Source organism: Epinephelus lanceolatus, chromosome 9 (assembly GCF_041903045.1).
Source record: "Epinephelus lanceolatus isolate andai-2023 chromosome 9, ASM4190304v1, whole genome shotgun sequence".
Taxonomy (NCBI): Eukaryota; Metazoa; Chordata; class Actinopteri; order Perciformes; family Serranidae; genus Epinephelus; species Epinephelus lanceolatus.
This window is the reverse complement of record NC_135742.1, coordinates 15,555,249-15,574,452: the sequence shown is the minus strand read 5'-3', so window position 1 is coordinate 15,574,452 and position 19,204 is coordinate 15,555,249. Positions and strand designations below refer to the sequence as shown.

At 40.5% G+C, this 19,204-nt stretch overlaps 1 protein-coding gene and 1 long non-coding RNA gene across 3 annotated transcripts; one reads left to right on the top strand and one right to left on the bottom strand.

The window, feature by feature from the left end:
• The first annotated feature begins 1,794 nt into the window (after positions 1-1,794).
• Positions 1,795-18,407, top strand: vdac3 (voltage-dependent anion channel 3). 2 transcript variants are annotated; one of them, XM_033619641.2, is made up of 10 exons: positions 1,795-1,915; positions 7,015-7,133; positions 11,648-11,719; positions 11,947-11,996; positions 13,009-13,161; positions 14,305-14,357; positions 14,512-14,739; positions 14,901-15,051; positions 17,200-17,257; positions 17,350-18,407. In XM_033619641.2, the coding sequence occupies exons 2-10, from the start codon at positions 7,019-7,021 to the stop codon at positions 17,439-17,441; spliced, it is 972 nt and encodes a 323-aa protein (XP_033475532.1). In that variant the 5' UTR covers positions 1,795-1,915; positions 7,015-7,018; the 3' UTR covers positions 17,442-18,407. The 2 variants fall into 2 exon arrangements, with proteins under 2 accessions (XP_033475532.1, XP_078026732.1); XM_078170606.1 differs by lacking the exon at positions 7,015-7,133.
• LOC144464262 (uncharacterized) lies at positions 5,825-17,352 on the bottom strand. The gene is made up of 3 exons (XR_013492017.1): positions 17,171-17,352; positions 13,593-13,676; positions 5,825-6,178 (listed from the first exon to the last, which is right to left on the bottom strand). It is a non-coding gene; the product is annotated as an uncharacterized LOC144464262 (long non-coding RNA).
• Positions 18,408-19,204: the final 797 nt, after the last annotated feature.

Genomic DNA, 19,204 nt, shown 5'->3' with positions numbered 1-19,204 from the left:
TTCTTGCGAGATTTTGAAGTATCTCATCTCCTTGTTCAGGAAAAAAAATTACCACGAAAAACAGAAAAAATAACAAAACCCCAGACCCCGAAAAACAGAAAAAAAATTACCCAAAAAACAGAAAAAAATTACCATGACAAACAGGGAAAAAATTACTCCAAAAAACAGAAAAAAATACTTAGAAAAACAGGGCTTTTTTTATTTGTCAAGTGAATGCAATACACTTAAGTACAAAATACTAAAAACAAACAAACAAACAAACAAAAAAAAACGGCCACCCCTCTCCTCTGATAAATAAAGAACAGTCCCTTACTGCCAATTACTTTGCAAGCAGTGTCAGTTATGTATGTGACGTATTAGTTTGGAGACAAGTCATAAAGTGATTGCTAATAATAATAATAATAATAATAATAATAAAGCGATAATAAAATTAATAATAATATTTTGGCCCAATATATGACTCACAAGGGTAGTTAGTCTTGACAAGTGTTTTTTTATAGCCTACAATATATAACACCATATGTGAAACAACAAAAAGCACGTGTTCACATTTTGTCAGCTGCCTTTAGAGCAGTGTTAAGTTCTAGCAGGTGTAGTTCTATTGTAATCCTGCAGGTTCAAGCAATGGGCATGTTTGATGCCTGTGTACTGTCTTTCAGGTTTACCAAACACCGACTCCTATTTCAGTACGACCGCAACACTCAGTCCACAACTATGGCCCTAATCTGCACTATTTCTAATTTGAATGAAACCATAAATATTTGATTGCTGGACTGTTATGGGAACGTACACTGCACACGACCTGAGAGCACGGTCCGCCTGACAGCTGAAAGTCAGGGCAAAGATTCCATTCACGCCACGTAAATGCCTTTTGGTTAGAGGTCATTGCCCCCGAGTGGTGTCCGAGTCTTATTACACCAAAACAAATGCAGCATTTCCACAGCTGTGCCTCCCACAGTTGTTTCACACTGGCACAGACACTAATAAAATAAATATATAATAAAACCCGGGCATTGCAATAATAATAATAATAATAATAACAACAACAACAATAATACATTTTATTTATAGGCGCCTTTCACGACACTCAAAAGTCATCTTACAGGCAAAGATGGAGAAAACAATAGCAGATTTAAAAAAAAACGACGAGATAAAGAATAAAGTAACATTAAAAAAAGATAAAATAACAATAAAGTAACAACAACAAGTTTACAGTGAACAAAATTCTGTATATATATATAATTATATATTTATATATATATATATATAATTATTATTATATAATTATATATATGTATATATAATTGGTGTGTGTGGCTAGATGGACAGGAGTCATACTGAATAGGCTATTTGAAAGAGATGAGCTTTGAGGCTGGGTTTGAAAGAATGAATTCTAAGCAGCATTGGATTGTAAACAGCACATTTCCTCATATTTGTGTGGCTGCAAGTTAAACTACCAACATATGAAAGAGTTTTACTTTCCACACAAGCTTTATTTTTAGTGACAAGTTGTGGAGCAAGTAGCTATGTGTTGGTGTTTAAAATGCATCAGGGTAATGAGCCTAATATGCAGCATTTTATAGATATTTAGCCTGTATGAATAGTCTACCATGATAAAACTGTATCATAGACATATGGGGATGATATTATCGGACACAGCGGCCTATCCCAAAGTAAACACACGCGGAGCACCAGAGATATTCTCGGCGTCAATGTTTACGAGGTGAAACACTTGTGAACAGTGCACTCTTTGATAAGTTTTCTTGCTCATTGTCAAATTACTCAGCGGCCCCGCCCTCGGCCGGAGGTCTGACTCGCGCCTGCCCAGTGTGTTTGTCTCTGCTTTCTCCTTCACTGTGCCCCGCTGCTCCCGACAGCGTCGTCTAACTCTGCGCGCTCCGCCCCACATATAAAGGTAAGAAATAACTCATTTTAGCGAGTTATTATTTTCAAAAAGTTATTCACTCATCTCGTTTATCTGCATGACAATTCAGCTGTTTACAGCTGTGGCTTTGACTGTCAGTGAGAGATATGAGTCGCACATAAAGGGGTGGGTGTGAAGCAGCAGCAGCAGCAGCAGCTTCAGGAGCGGGCATGCCAAGGTTTTAATGCCAGTCCAGGCCTGTATGTAACATGACTTTCAACTGTAAACTACCTGGAAACTCATCCTAACAAAAAGAGTTTTACATAATGTATTTACTTGAATGTGACGTGGATAGGATAATCAGTGGGTGTCCTATTGTCTGCAGATATCTTAAAGTAGCCTATTTTACCAATGCTGTGCAACATCCAGACTGTAATACCCGAAAAGTAGATTTTGTATTTGTAAAAAGCTGCTGCAGTGATGGTAAATCCTCTGCAGGCAGTACGCGTCTGAGAGACGCACGAACAATGGAAGTCAGGAGTGGACGCATCTGGCGTATAAAAACACTCGTCCTCTTATGGGACAGGGCGACGTGATGCCATAAATCCTGTTATTATATGACTTTTTGTCTCAAAGCACAAGGTCCATGACTAGCTACATAACATGGCCCGTTATCTTTTGGCACTGGCCACCTTTACGCACGCTCCTTCCTGTGTAATTATAGGGTGCTTAGTATTATTAGTGACCTACACTGAGTATTTGTGAGGCAAATCAAACATCACGGTTAGGTTGGAGACAATCGTGGTTATTTGGTTGCATTTTGATCATGTCGCTCTCCAAAGTTCTGAAATAGGTCTGTTTTTTTAAAAGAATATATTTATGACATTTTTTAAACAGAGCAACGCAGATCGGACAAAACATGTCAAATAAAATGAATAGTTAAAAAAGAAAATAAGAGAAAAAAACTCCTACAACAACACAGGGAGGAACAAATATAGACAAATGGCAAGCCTACAAGAAGACTGATTTACTGGCAATATACAGAGACTGGCAAAGCCGATTTAGGAAAATCCTGTAATATGGCAGATGTCAGTGAAAATCCAATGTACTTCTCTAATAGGTCTGAATCGACAAACACATAAATAACAATACAGGATACTGCAGCAAGCATTATAAGACCCATATCAAAGTACACAACAGCAGGTGCTGACAAATTAACTGATGTCATTGGACAGCTTTAAAACCCACTGGATGCTGAACACATCACACTATGGAACAAATTCACCACTGCCTCATGCTCTTTACATTCAAGCTATAAATTGTCTTAGTGTAACTTGACTGCAGTTGACCTTATCTCACACCCACACATTCCTCCTGTGATATGCCACACACACACTTGCCTTGGTTTCATCTTATCTGAGGGTTCGGCTAGTGTTGGCTAACTGACTGTTGGCACAATTTTAGTTTTGTTGTTCAGTGTCTGCTAATTAGCATCTATCATGTGTGTGGTTTTTTCATATTAAACTGCTAAGTTCTTGCTGTTTTTCAATAGTACATGAAGAAAATCAAATGCGACGATATTTTTGACCAAATACTGTTGACGCTGGTGCTTTCACATTTAAAGACGATAGTTTTGATAGATCATCAGTAATGTGGATATAATAAAGACTAAGCAGGTAAAGGCAATTAATAGAACAGCTACAGCAGTTTACAAAATCCAAAATCCAAGACCATATCTAGTCTCATATCACAATATGAATATAATATTGATATAGTAACCAGCCCTAGCTACAATTATTAGTCATTGGAATAATAAGACAGATGAAAAACAAATACCAGTTTTCAGGATTAGTTAGACATTTATGAAAATTAACATTCAACACACTGGCTTCACCTTCACACATAGACCAAGAGGTTGATGGCTTTTCTCCAATTTGCGTCCACACATATAAACACAGCCCTACCCTGTCAGCCCTGTGATAGTCTGGCGACCTGTCCAGGGTGTACCCCGCCTCTTACCCAACATCAGCTGGGATTTAGTCCGGCCCCCCCAAGACCTCTAACAGGATAAGCAGTTACTGAAATGGACAAAGAAACACATACATTTGACACATTGATTGATACATCTGTTTGCTGTTTGACATTTCATAGACAAAGGAATTGAGTATTTAAAGAAAACGTTTAAATACATTTCTCAATAATTATTTAGGCAGTAAGAATTATAGGTAGTTTATAGGAATTATAGGTAGTAAGAATCAAAATTGGCCATCTCTTTAGATGAGTTGATGTAACACGCTAGTGCTCTGTGAAAGGACAAACATCTCCTAAATCAGTTAACTGGTATTCTAAACAAAAAAATTTGCCATGTACATAACATATTAACAGCTGTACACAATTTTTAGGAGCGGGGCTCTCATTCATAAACATTGCATATGCACAAAACCAGGCCTGAAAGAGGCGTACGCCACTTCCCACAAAAAAGTTGTGATGTATAAAAACAGACTTGATGGAAGAAACTTTGACCCATGCTTACAAACATTTTGGAGAAGGGAATTGGCTGATGCAGATGGTGAGGTGGAAGCCTGATGTAGAAATTGTTGAATATTTTTTGGCATACACCAGTTTTGATTTTTGTTTGTACATACATTTGTAGTATGGATCCTATGTATTGTTTTATAAATGAGACCCCAGATGTCTAATATGTGAGGTGAAAATTTGTCACTATGGAACTGCTTTTTTGTGCACAAGTAAAAATTTGTCAAGACTAAATTACAACAAGCTCATGAAACAGGTTAATCTTTGTTAACAAGGAAAAATAGCTAATACAGACTTTGTACTGCATTAAAGATATAGTATTATAGAGATATTAATTGTCTGTGTATGATTGTTTACACTCACACATCCACCATCTTGTTGTTGGCGTGGTCGCCCTTTTCCTATCACATACCTCTGTTGTTTATGGTTGTCATTTTGACCTTTGAGCTCAGTCAAGACTGTCATCTGGTTGCAGCTTATGAAAGTGTTAAACTGAGTGGCAGGAGTGTGTTTGTATATAAATACAGTGTGGAAGTACAATACAGACAAATGAATCTGTTTTCATAGGGGTTTTAATAGACTGAACCTGGAGGAGGACACATGCCGAAACTCTGGTCACATGTGTTGTAGTGTTGGGTTCACCTGGGCTAAATTTAGAGCTGCGTGTTGAGGCTGAGAGATGAAGGCCAGGAGGGAAAGGGTCAAAAATGGACTGTGTGGTGGAGGAGGTGAGGGGGTACAGAGCGGAGAAGGAGTGTATGTCGGGTGAAATGACAAAGACTGTCCAGGACTTGCGCATGGTCAGCAAAATGCAGGTCAGCTGCCACATATTTGCTTATGAGAAATGAAGACAACACTGAGAGAACAGAGACGGACAGGACTTCATGACACATACTATGTTTATGGTCAGGTGTTTGCCTGTAAGAAAGATGGAGATCTTAAAGGAACAGTGTATAGAAATTTTGTAATTGAATTGAATTGAATAGGATTTAGTGGCATGTAATTGTGAGGACTGCAACCAGCTGAAACTTCTCCCATGTGTCAAGCACAAACTCTCGGTTGGGATTCCTTCCATGTTCATAGTTAAGGAGATTTTTACCCCGAGCTCAGTTATCTGCATAGGTCTCCTCCTCTCCAGATCAAACAGACCTGGTGATTTAAACCAGTAAAAAAATGCATAAAGCAGTTATAACTTAAAAATCAGTGTTTTTCCAATGCTGTTCAGCTCCTTGCTGATGTGCTCACCTTTTTTCTCTGATAACTTAAGATCCAGCCATTCAGGGGTTTTTTTTTACCAAGAGTCAAATTATCTGCAGAGGTCTCCTCCTCTCCAAAACAGAGACCTGGTGATTTAAACCACTAAAATAAAGCAGTTAAAAACTACAAGTCAGTGTTTTTCCAATGTTGTTCAGCTCGTAGCAAACAGGCTACAAGCCCAGCACCTGCTAATGTGTGCTCATGGATTTTCTCTGATAACTTAAGATCCAGACGTTCAGGAGGTTTTTACCAGGAACTAAATTATCTGGATAGGTCTCGTCCTCTTTAAAACAAACAGTCCTGGTGATTTAAACCTTTAAAAACACTGAATAAAGCAGGTTAACACCACAAATCAGTGTTTTTCCAATGCTGTTCAGCTTGTTGACGACAGGCCACTAGCCCAGCACTTGCTAATGTGTGCTCACCTTTTTTCTCTGATAACTTAAGATTCAGATGTTGAGGAGGTTTTTTCCGGGAGCTGACTTATTAGCAGAGGTCTCTTCCTCTCCAGAACAAATGAACCTGGTGGTTTAAAGCAGTAAAAATGCTGAATGAAGCAGTTAGATGTTACAAATCAGTGTTTTCTGGTGCTGTTTGACTCATTGTGGAGGGGCTGCTAACTATGGTGGCTGACATAAACACACACAAAAAACAAACACAATTGTTGCAGGATTAATAAATTGGAGCTAAGGATGCTTCTGAACTTCAACTCTGACTGACACATTTAGTCATGAATATTTAATGTTACAAAAGAATGCCAAAGAAATGATTTTAAACCAAGTTTTCAGGGGCTGTAAGCACCACAGCATGTGGAAAAGGCATATTTGGAGAGAGGTTACTGTACATATAGGACTGTGCTTATCTTACCTGTAGTGACATGTGAAAGGTGAATGACACTGTGACAAGAAGTTGCATCACAGCTGCTCTAACATGCTGTTGATGTATTACTTGCAAACAGATGATCACCTGTATGATATGTTTTCTATGCTTTTGTCAGGGGCGCAGAGGCTTCTTTATTCAGCCAGATAAGTGTTTTGTACCCGTCTTACAGCTTATCAGTGTTCTTCGTCTGATAGAAATGCCATCTCTCAGTGGGGCTGTACACAGGCCTTATCATGTTTAAATGCTGTGCACAAAATACATGTGTTCTTCATCTGCTGGCCTGTGCACATACTGCACAATGTGATGCAATAGTTAGAAAGGAGACCTCTGAGCTCTGACTGCATGCTAAAGAAACATGCTAATATTCACAGCAGCTGCAGGCAAACCGCCATATTGTGCACCGTTGCTGTCAAAGCAGTGCTGGACCACTTGCCAAAATTTTCCTTTGTCCCTCCTTGCACTTCCCTCTCCTGAAGAGACATGGCAGAGAAAGGATTGGAGAGTGAGGTGAAGCAGGACAAGACAGGAAAAGGCAAGCAGGCAGAGAACAAAGACCACTGTGGAACATGTCATCACCACGCACCCAAGGGACATGGTGAGTGAGGGGGTTTGTGTAAAGAGAGACACATGACGCATCATCAGGGTCCCTGGATTAAGATTAAACTGCAGTGACAATATCCTTAGATATATGGGAATTGTTCTTCTTTACCCTTTGTTTGATTGCAGTGACAACATTTTGATATTATGTACTGTCTCACTGATTGATTAGCTTATAGAAGGCACATAACCCAAAGCAAAGTCTCCATAGTCTGCAAAAAAAGATGTGACTGGTGAGATAAATAGTGGAGGGAGCAGCAGGAGTAAAGCTCAGAAAGGAAGGCCAGTCACTAGTAAAATATTAAACCAGCTCTGGCTAATAAGTGAGTGCAGGGTATTCTAAATGCTCCTGCAAAGTCACCTTGTCAAACATGTCTTCCTCGCACACGCAAAGAGTGTGCACACACACTGAGCCAGGGGACCCTGATGACTGTCTGAAGCCCGGTGCAGTGCAGTGATGTGCAGAACTCGTAGTTGCTGACTAACCAAACCTGCTACTGCTTAGGTTAGCTCTACTGCATTGGCTTGCACAGTATTTTTTTTTCAAAATCATACATATCATATCTCTTTTCCTTCACAAACCTACCATAACAGGAACATTATTAATGTTGATAGACAATGGTACGTCTTGCAGAAAATAGCCTCTGTATAGATGGCTGTGTGATCTTTTCATATATTTGCTCCTGCACATTTCTATTCCTCTTCCTTTAAGTGAATCAGTCTCATTAGTTTAACAACCTCCGCTGCTTGCTAATGGACTGCTGCCAGGCGATCAATAGGGTTCACAAGGAAGATGGAGGGGCGGAGAGAAGCTGGACACAGACAGGCCCCCTCCAGATGGTGGGGTGTCCCAACTGAGACAAATGTGCATACTGATGATTGTTTGCAAGTATACATATGGTAGAAAAGCTATCTGTGATGTATTGTGTGTGAGCAAATATATTGCGTTACATGTGCGTGCATTTCAGAAGTGCTCTTTCAATTGCATTGCTCATCTTCCATGGAGGTGCTTGTAGTTGTTGGTAGTGTTTGTTCTAGTATTTTAATGTGAAGGGAGCCCGACAAAAGTCTTAGAGACTAGCTGTGTGTTCCAGTACCCATGCTACCATACTATTTAGTATACCAGAAAAGATTTAGTGTGTCCCAATACATAGTATGTCAAATGCAGTATGCCAAAAATACCAGGATGTTCTACTACATCCGGTTGCATTTTGCAGCACGCAAGCCAGCATGCTTTTCTGGCTATTCTGACCCACAATCCTCTCACTGCAGAAAACTCATCACATCGACTGAGCTGCAAATAGATGACAGCTCACTGTCAGCTGACAGAAGCCACAAAGACAGATGACAGCGCATTTAAGTGATGGGTGACCAGTTGACTGGATAGTGATATTAAGAATAGGAATTGTTTAAGTGAACAAAATAATCAGAAAGATAACAAACAACAAAAGAGCATAACTATAAAAATAACAATGACAGAGAAGTGAGTGTGTAATTTCACTGTCGTGAATATATTACTGCATGTTAGAATCAAGCAGGGACCTCCCGAAGCCAATGTGGAAGTGCCAAAACCTGAGGTTCCTTTACTGGCCATTTAAGGCTGGCTCCAAAAGCAAGTCAATCTCCATAGACCCCCAGGTTAAAATGCCCAACTTTACAGAAGAAAAAAATTAGGTTTACAGTCTGGTACAAAAAACATTTTGGTCTTTATAGCTAATTTCAACATTCAATCAATCAATCAATCAATCAATCAATCAATCAATTTTATTTATAAATCCCAATATCACAAATCACAGTTTGCCTCACAGGGCTTTACAGCATACGGCATCCCTCTGTCCTTAGGACTCTCACAGCGGATAAGGAAAAACTTCCCCAAAAAACCCTTTAACGGGGGAAAAAAACGGTAGAAACCTCAGGAAGAGCAACTGAGGAGGGATCCCTCTTCCAGGACGGACAGACGTGCAATAGATGTCGTACTTTCATGACAACTATAGGCTACAGAGGGTGAATTTTTAAATAACTCAACCATTTACATTTTATTAAGGCATAAAAATTGTTACGCAAAATTAAGGGAGGACCCTTTTGACCTGCAGGCTGTCTGTGAGGCATCACTACAGTCTGTGAGTCAAATCCACCCCTCTCTCTTTCATAGCTCCACCCTCATGTCTAAATGTGGTCACTTCTGACTCCAAAAAACCAACATGCTGACGGCCGAAATACCAAACTTGAGGCTTAAAAATGGGGGCCGACAAACCAATGGGTAACATCAAAGTGGCTTATTGTTTTGTACAGCAGCAGAGCTCTCTCGATTGAACTCAGGAAATGGCATTTTGTTTTCAGCGTTAAGTTGTAACATTAAGATCTCCTGTGCTCCAAAATGCATACTTTTCCTTTATACTATAAATATACAGTACAGGCCAAAAGTTTGGACACACCTTCTCATTCAATGCGTTTTCTTTATTTTCATGACTATTTACATTGTAGATTCTCACTGAAGGCATCAAAACTATGAATGAACACATGTGGAGTTATGTACTTAACAAAAAAAGGTGAAATAACTGAAAACATGTTTTATATTCTAGTTTCTTCAAAATAGCCACCCTTTGCTCTGATTACTGCTTTGCACACTCTTGGCATTCTCTCCATGAGCTTCAAGAGGTAGTCACCTGAAATGGTTTTCCAATAGTCTTGAAGGAGTTCCCAGAGGTGTTTAGCACTTGTTGGCCCCTTTGCCTTCACTCTGCGGTCCAGCTCACCCCAAACCATCTCGATTGGGTTCAGGTCCGGTGACTGTGGAAGCCAGGTCATCTGCCGCAGCACTCCATCACTCTCCTTCTTGGTCAAATAGCCCTTACACAGCCTGGAGGTGTGTTTGGGGTCATTGTCCTGTTGAAAAATAAATGATCGTCCAACTAAACGCAAACCGGATGGGATGGCATGTCGCTGCAGGATGCTGTGGTAGCCATGCTGGTTCAGTGTGCCTTCAATTTTGAATAAATCCCCAACAGTGTCACCAGCAAAACACCCCCACACCATCACACCTCCTCCTCCATGCTTCACAGTGGGAACCAGGCATGTGGAATCCATCCGTTCACCTTTTCTGCGTCTCACAAAGACACGGCGGTTGGAACCAAAGATCTCAAATTTGGACTCATCAGACCAAAGCACAGATTTCCACTGGTCTAATGTCCATTCCTTGTGTTTCTTGGCCCAAACAAATCTCTTCTGCTTGTTGTCTCTCCTTAGCAGTGGTTTCCTAGCAGCTATTTGACCATGAAGGCCTGATTCGCGCAGTCTCCTCTTAACAGTTGTTCTAGAGATGGGTCTGCTGCTAGAACTCTGTGTGGCATTCATCTGGTCTCTGATCTGAGCTGCTGTTAACTTGCCATTTCTGAGGCTGGTGACTCGGATGAACTTATCCTCAGAAGCAGAAGTGACTCTTGGTCTTCCTTTCCTGGGTCGGTCCTCATGTGTGCCAGTTTCGTTGTAGCGCTTGATGGTTTTTGCGACTCCACTTGGGGACACGTTTAAAGTTTTTGCAATTTTCCGGACTGACTGACCTTCATTTCTTAAAGTAATGATGGCCACTCGTTTTTCTTTAGTTAGCTGATTGGTTCTTGCCATAATATGAATTTTAACAGTTGTCCAATAGGGCTGTCGGCTGTGTATTAACCTGACTTCTTCACAACACAACTGATGGTCCCAACCCCATTGATAAAGCAAGAAATTCCACTAATTAACCCTGATAAGGCACACCTGTGAAGTGGAAACCATTTCAGGTGACTACCTCTTGAAGCTCATGGAGAGAATGCCAAGAGTGTGCAAAGCAGTAATCAGAGCAAAGGGTGGCTATTTTGAAGAAACTAGAATATAAAACATGTTTTCAGTTATTTCACCTTTTTTTGTTAAGTACATAACTCCACATGTGTTCATTCATAGTTTTGATGCCTTCAAGTGAGAATCTACAATGTAAATAGTCATGAAAATAAAGAAAACGCATTGAATGAGAAGGTGTGTCCAAACTTTTGGCCTGTACTGTATATAATATAAATTTCTCGCTACATACTGTGACAGATATATGAGCAAGAGGGTCAAAGTTCAAGGTACAATGATATAAAGAAGTAGTGGGACACACAATTGTGATTCAGAGCGCAGGGTGGACATTTTTAACAAAGCTCTGTCTTACAAACTGGAGGAGTCTGAGTCTGACTGGAAGAGTGTTTACTATGTAGGGAATGAAAGAAACTATGGACTTGTATTATGGGAAATGTAGGATCCAGGAGTTTCTAAAAGTGGCCCATGCTAGGGACCAAAAATCTGCATATTATTTTGGCCTCTGCTGCATCAGTTTCTTTCTTTTTTTAACCTGTCCCTTGTGAGTCCCCCAACTTTATGGAAGTGCGTTACTCAATTGCTGGATAATCTCTTTAATTATGCATCTAGACGGATTGATGCGGTGAAGTGTGTATTTGTATGTGTGTCTTATTACAATGGGTATGTCTGTTTCCTCAGGCACAATGGCCGTCCCTCCTGCATACTCAGACTTGGGGAAATCTGCCAAAGACATCTTCAACAAGGGCTTTGGTAACTCAACATACATATACTACTGATATGATGTTGCTATTTTTTTGTACTGAAACAGGACTGATATTAGAGAACTTTTTGTTTGCCCAATGTCACTTTGAATGCACGCTGTTTATTTTTGCTGCAGCTGTTTTCAGACCCATGCTGTGCAGCACAAGGATGTAAGTTATTTTCCCACCCCCTCTGTTTTTCTTTTCTCAATTTCCTTAATTTCCTGTCTCTCTCAGGATATGGACTTCTGAAGCTGGACGTTAAGACTAAGTCCCAGAGTGGTGTTGTAAGTACTGCTGTTGTCTCCATAAGCCTGTAGTGTGTTTACGTTTCATGTTGAGGCCTTTCTCTCGCTCTGCGGTGTAGACCCAATAGCTGACTGACTCACGGCCTTGCAGCACTTCATGTCAGAGGGTGTTTGTTGCCTGACATGAACTCAGTCTAACCTACAGAGTCATCATATTGAAACAGTTCGATCCACCTGACAAGTTCACACCTTACTCTCTTACCTCAAGCAACATGTTGTATCATGACTAAAGAAAGTACTCCATTTCAGAGTGTTTAGTTAACTCCAGGCATGCTGTGTGTCTGTGTTGCTGTAAACCTGTTGCCATGGTAAAACCATAATGAGCACTTGGATACAGAGTTTCCCACATGCCACAAAACTCAAACCTCGCTGGAAAAACATTGTAAATGTATTCCCTCTGTGTCTAAACTGCTTCCCAGTGAGCATGAAAACTGTGTGTTTCTCCCTAACTTTCTCTCTTTTCTCTTTTTTTTTCTGCTTCTTCTTTGGGATGTTCCCATCAGATGGTAAGAGAGGGTGTTTGTGCATAATTAAACACAGGTGCTCTGCAGGGTAAGCCAGTGATACCAGTTATGTGTTTGTGTGTAGACGATGTGTGCAGGCTTTCTGCCAAGTGTTTCCTTGCAGCGATAGCTCATGTTAGTGACAGTCTTACCCCAACAACTGCTGCAGCCGTAACAGCAACCCTCACAACCAACCTCTCCCTCACAGTCCCTCCTATATTTTCAATTTCCCAGCTCTGTCTTAAAAGGTCTAGTTCTTCCTTTACCTAACCAGCCATACAAACCTGAGAGGGATTGTTTGGCAGAAAAAAAGCAGAGAAGCAATGCCTGTTTCCCATGCCTTTGTCTATATCCCTGTATGCCTTCTCTCCCCTTCTGCCTCTAGTTTCTGTAGCTGAGCTCAAATGTGCCTTTCTGCTTCCCTTCCCACCTCATTTTCCATTTCCATTCCCCCCCCCTTCATCACATCATCCCTCTTACTCCTGCAGGAGTTTGCCACCTCTGGCTCCAACAACACAGACACAGGGAAGTCAGGAGGCCACCTGGAGACCAAGTACAAAGTGAATGACCTAGGCCTGAACTTCAGCCAGAAATGGAACACAGACAATACTCTCACTACAGAAATCACCATGGAGGACCAGGTGAGGTCAAACAAGCATATTAGGTACTAGTCATTTTAAGTTCTTCAAGAAGAATATATAACAGGCAGTGGTGGTAGACGTATTCAGATCCTTTACTGAAGTAAAAGTGCTAGTACCACACTGTGAAGATAAACCCACCACAAGTAAAAGCCCTGCATTCAAAACCTCACTTGAAGGAGCAGTGTTTAGGACTGAGTGGCATCTGGTGGTGAGGATTGCAAATTGCAACCAGATAAAACTTCTCCAAGTTAGAATTCCTTTAGCGTTCATTGTTCAGGAGGTTTTTACAGGGAGCCAGTTTCTCCAAAAGAAACATACCAGGTGATTTAAACGGGTAAAAACACTGAATAAAGCAGCAAATCAGTTTTTCTCCCACACTGTTCAGCTCATTACAGACATGCTGCAAGCCCAGCACCTGCTAATGTGCTCACCATTTCTGATCCAGACATTCAGGAGGTTTCTTATCACGAGCCGAATTATCCGCTGGGGTCTCTTCCTTTACAAAACAAATGGACCTGGAGATTTAAAGTGGTAAAAAGAGTGAATAAAACAGATTTGAGTAAAACAAAAACCAGGGCGGCAATTACTGTGGCTGTTGCAAAAACACAAATAGCCCTTTTTACTGTGGTATAACATGGCAAGTATGTGATGTAGAGATAAACGTCTCACTCTAATGTAAGGAGAACACAACAATTCTTATTTTCAGATGATTATACAGTATACTGAAGAAAACAGCTAGCTACAACCTCTCAGAAAAACACTTCCTCCTTCAGTTTATCAGAAACATCACCACATTTGGAGATGCTGTTTTCACTGGAAAGAACGGGGATGTTGAATTACAATCTGAAAAGTAACTAAAGCTGTCAAAAAATGAAGTGGAGTAAATGTACAAGATTTACATCTGACATGCAGTGGAGTAGAAATATAAAGCTGCATAGCACTGAAGTATTTAAGTAAAGTACAAGTACCACAAATTCGTACTTACATAGCCTACAGTACTTGAGTAAATGTACTTAGTTAGATTCCACCACTGATTACAGAATTTTACTTTTACTAGCCTGTTTAATAATTCTCCAACATCAACATATTCATTTTCAGATGGAATATTACCTCATTGTCTTCTGTCTGTTTGTCTGTGTGTAGCTGGCTAAGGGCCTGAAGCTAGGTCTGGACGCTTCATTTGTGCCCAACACTGGGTAAGTGCAATCCCGTTCATGCTAAGTAGTCTTCGATAAATGGACAATATGAATAAATTAGTCAGCCAATACAGATATATACCATAAACTTATTAACAGTGCAGTACTGGCTAATCTCAAGGACATTCCCTCTTTTCTTGTTTTCCTTCTGCAGCAAGAAGAGCGCCAAACTGAAGACTGGGTACAAGCGGGAATATTTAAATGTCGGTTGCGACCTGGACTTCGACATGGCCGGTCCCACCGTCCACGCAGCTGCTGTGCTGGGCTACGAGGGCTGGCTGGCGGGCTACCAGTTGGCTTTTGACACAGCCAAATCTCAAGTGAGCCAGAACAACTTCGCCCTCGGATACAAGGCCGGTGACTTCCAGCTTCACACCAGCGTGTGAGTCGCCACATCAAAGTAAAGAGAGGCAGGAAATGGAAGTGACACTAGATGAGGGCAGCTATTAGAGAGGAAACATTTCCACAGGATGAAACATCAAGTTGTGACAAATATCTGTTCCTGCTGATCCCCACCCTCTGTATCTGTGCTTTGTATTTCAGAAATGACGGCACTGAGTTTGGTGGCTCCATTTACCAAAAGGTGAACAGCAACTTGGAGACGGCGGTCCACCTGGCCTGGACGGCTGGCAGCAACAACACACGCTTTGGGATTGGAGCTAAATACCAGCTGGATAAGGATGCCTCCCTGTCTGTAAGAACTGACCTCAAATCATTATTTAAAATGATAAAACCTTCAGCAGTGATAATACCTGCGTAATATATTGTCCTTATGCAATGCATAAGAAATTAGGGACTGTTCTTTACTTATCAGAGAAGGAGGGTGGCCAAGATGTGACTGTGTTTTAGGCCTGAAATATAAATACTGCAAAGCGGTAATTCTAGTTTATCTTGAAAAACGGCTAATTTCGTAAGCAAAATGCAAATTCTCTTTACAAATCGCATTATCGCACAAGCTGTGTGTGCACTTCAGCAGAATATGGGTGCATGACAGCCACGTGACAGCCAGCCTACACATCACACACACACATCACCGTGCGCAGACAGCCAGCATTAGCAGCATGTTCATAATTACCTTTGTCCCAAATAAACCATAACATTCACAACAGTGGCAGCAGCGGCCGTCTAGAACAGTATCAGCTATTTGGCACGAGGAGGTTATTAGGTTTTAAAAATTCACACTTTGATGTTTTAGAGTTAAAAGTAGCTATGATAAATGGTTTGATTTGGCCTTTGAAAGCCACCAGCGGGTTTCAGATTGTATTTAAGATAAATACAAAATATAACCATTTGAAGTTGAATGTCCTGCCCCTTAGCCCAAAATATAATTATGAGTCTCTCCCACTGCTTAAAAAAAGTACTTGACATGTCTTCCCTGTTTTGCACCCCCCAAGTCAGAGAAATTGATTTAAACAATGCATGGTCTACAGCCACACCAGCATCTCTGTGACAATTAGTTGTGCTTTGAGTTAAATGCACACAATGACAATATTAGCATGCTGATGTTTAGCATATTATAATTAGCACTATACACCACAAACAGCCGAAGCTGATGTGGATGTTATTAACTCTGCATGTATTTGGCAAAGTGAAATTCTGACCTGATAATGCCAGTAATTGAAAATCAGGGGATCATCAAAGTCATTATAATTAATCCTGAGGGTGACATACATGAATGTGTGTACCAAATATCATGATAACTCATCCAAAAGCTGTCAAGTTACTTTACCCAAAACATTAGCGGCCCCTGCTGGTGGCGTGAAAAGAAAAGTCAGTTGATCGCCACAGTCACAGGGTTTCTGCAGATCCTTAAAAAGTCTTAAAAGCCATTTATTTAATCTAAAATAATGCCTTAATTAATATTAAAATGTCTTAAGTAAAACTTTCAAAAGTCTTAAAATGCTAAGGCATGGGAAGTAGGAGTTTAGGAATCTTTTTTTTGACATTGCAATGTAAAATCTCAAAATAATTGGTAACACGTATTTTTTAAGATCATTTACCAAATGCCTCTCGCATTAATGTCACACAGATCAGGATAGCAGCAACAACTCATTTTGTTTCAGTCTGGGATGCTCAGAGCTGAGGATCCACCGTCCGCAAGCCAGTTGTCACTGTCAGACTTTGCAACATAGTTGAAACTGGTACAAGGTAGTGCATATGAGGCTCCATGTATTTTATTCTAAATTTATTTCAAACTGGGCACGATGGGAATCAAGTCAGTGGAATCCCACATGCAGAATGAGAGACACAAAACTGCAGAGAAAACTGGCCGACAAACACCAGGTATTTCCCAGTTCTGTTCTACCCTCGCCTCCGCAACGCCTCCGCAACGCCTCCAACCCCATCTCTGATAACAGTAGCAGAGTCAGCAGCAGCAGCAGCAACAGATCTCCAAACAACATTCTGGTTTACACCTACACAGAAAGCAGAGAAACTGTGGTGTCTTAACACTGAGACGAGACAAATTCTTCAATAGGTTATTAGAAAATTGGTCTTTATTCTCATTACAAGTGGCATTAAAAAAAGACCTTAATGTAACTTGCCTTATGTTGCAGGAATCCTGCAGTCATTAGGATTCATCCTTTGGGGATCATGAACATTTTGTCAAAATTTCATATCCATTAGTTGTTGAGACATTTTGGTCTGGACCAAAGTGGTGGACTGACAGTCCAACAGGCCACCATTGCCACCCCAAGTCAAGCCACTAATGCGGCCAATAAAACTCTCTCAACTGCCTACCTACCTACCTTACGACCTGGGAATGAGACTCAACAACTGTCTTTCTCCAAATGCTGTGTTCATGATTATCTTACCTGTACATCATGTTTTGTTCTCCTCACAGACCAAAGTCAACAACGCCTGCCTTGTTGGAGTTGGATACACACAAACCCTCAGGCCAGGTTAGCTGATTTACTTTTTCCATTTCTGTAACAACAATACAAAGATCATAGTCAAGGCGACTTGACACATACACTGGCCATCTTCCCCGCAGGAGTCAAGCTCACCCTCTCAGGTCTGATCGACGGGAAGAACGTGAACGGTGGTGGGCACAAAGTCGGCTTGGGTTTCGAGCTGGAGGCGTAAAGATTCAGCAGGGGACATACAAGAGGAGAGGAAAGCGACACAGGAGAAGAATAAAGAGCCCAAATGTGAAAATACAGCAGAGGTCCACTCAGTGACATGTAAACACATCTTCCCTCTGAGTCCTACACACACATGCACACAGATATACACACGTCCGTTGGCCTTATTCCTGAAACCCTGAGCAGCCTCTAAGACCTCCGGTACTGTAGTTTTAAAAGAAAAAAAAACAACATTATTTTGTGTTTGTTACTTTTAAAACATACATTATTTACAGTGCCCACAACTTTTGAGCGTAAGTTATCAGAATACAACAAAAGAACAGATGCATCAGCACGCAATTTATGCAAACCCCCTGTTCTCCAAATAAAGTGTTGCTTATGACCAGTTTGACCAGACAAAGTGCACTTTTCATAGAGCATGAGTATAAGAGTCAAAGCACCTTCTTATTTTGACTGTGTGGTCAACTTGTTTTTGTTTCAGATATACTCTGGGTTTTAGACATTAATAGGATTATTAGAGGATGCTTGTTTTCGGTATATTGTGGATTTGTTGCATGCTTTTAAGGCTAGAGGGATGTTTTTTGACTTTTCATTGTCACACTGACAAGTACAGCGACTGTAAACAGATGCAATAAAAGCTGGAGAGAATCAAGGAGAAAAGACAAAGAGCGCCTGATCCTACTCAGTGGACTGATTCCACTATTCAAGCCTCAGTAACGCAGTTTTAAACTGTGAACCCTCAGTTGCCTATATGTCTGTTTTTCAGGTTCTGCTTGATAAAAAGTCTGACAGCAATTGGAGACTCTGTGTCACCTCTTTGTCTTGTCTCATTTTGTGTCCTGTACCTGTTTGACCTTTACCACATTTCACTTAATCTGTGTTGTGCTTTGTATAGGAGTTAGTTGACATTCAGGACCTCAAACTGATTTTATTGAATTAATGGAATAAAGAATGTTAAACCCTATAACTTTAATGGGTGAGTTTTTGTTCAATTTTGGTTGACAAACAGATGAGGAACGTGAGTGCTCATTCCCCAAAAAAACATCACTCACAGTACATTAAAAACTGTATTCAAGATACAAAAATAACTTTGATTCTGAAAATTATAATAGAAATGTCGAACATTCTATTATTCTGACAGTATGTCATCGTGTTTTTATCGCTAAGTGACTTAAAGAGAACAATTTTTTAATATGGTCCAATATTCAGAGTTGCAGCTGCAAAGGTGAAATAGGCTGCAATGTAATTCCAACAGGCAATTGCGCACTATCAATTAGTGTCCCTTAAAAGTGCTTGTTTTTGCCACTGACAGGCTCAGAAGTGTCTGTTAACAATACGGAAAAAAAACCTGCAGAGATATGAAATGTTTTTCTTTACCTTCCACTGGTCTGTTTGTTATTGTGACCAAGTCTTACTTCAGGAAAAGTCTTGTTCTGAAATGTCACCAGTGATGACTTCCTGGAGGAAAAACACTTGTGGAAACGTTTGTAAGCATTGGAGAGAGGAGTGTTGTTAACATTTTGTTGTGTTGGAGCACAGAAAGCATAGCTTAGTGTTATCTAAAAGATTTCCAGTGTCACTGATGAATATTGAGCTTATTTTGACCAAGTTAAAAAGTTAAGCAGGACTTGGTTACATACACTAAGAAACAAACCGGATTAATGAACGTTAGGGATGCATCTTAATAACAGAAGTCATTGGTATCGGCCAATACTGGCTTTAAAATCAACCATCAGAATCGGCCAACATGCTTTTTCTTATTTT

Bases quoted from the DNA above. Each gene is read 5' to 3' on its own strand.
- vdac3 (XM_033619641.2), top strand. From the start codon at position 7,019: ATGGCAGAGAAAGGATTGGAGAGTGAGGTGAAGCAGGACAAGACAGGA. The intron at 7,134-11,647 runs GTGAGTGAGGGG...CTGTTTCCTCAG, and splicing joins CCACGCACCCAAGGGACATG to GCACAATGGCCGTCCCTCCT. The intron at 13,162-14,304 runs GTGAGGTCAAAC...GTCTGTGTGTAG, and splicing joins AAATCACCATGGAGGACCAG to CTGGCTAAGGGCCTGAAGCT.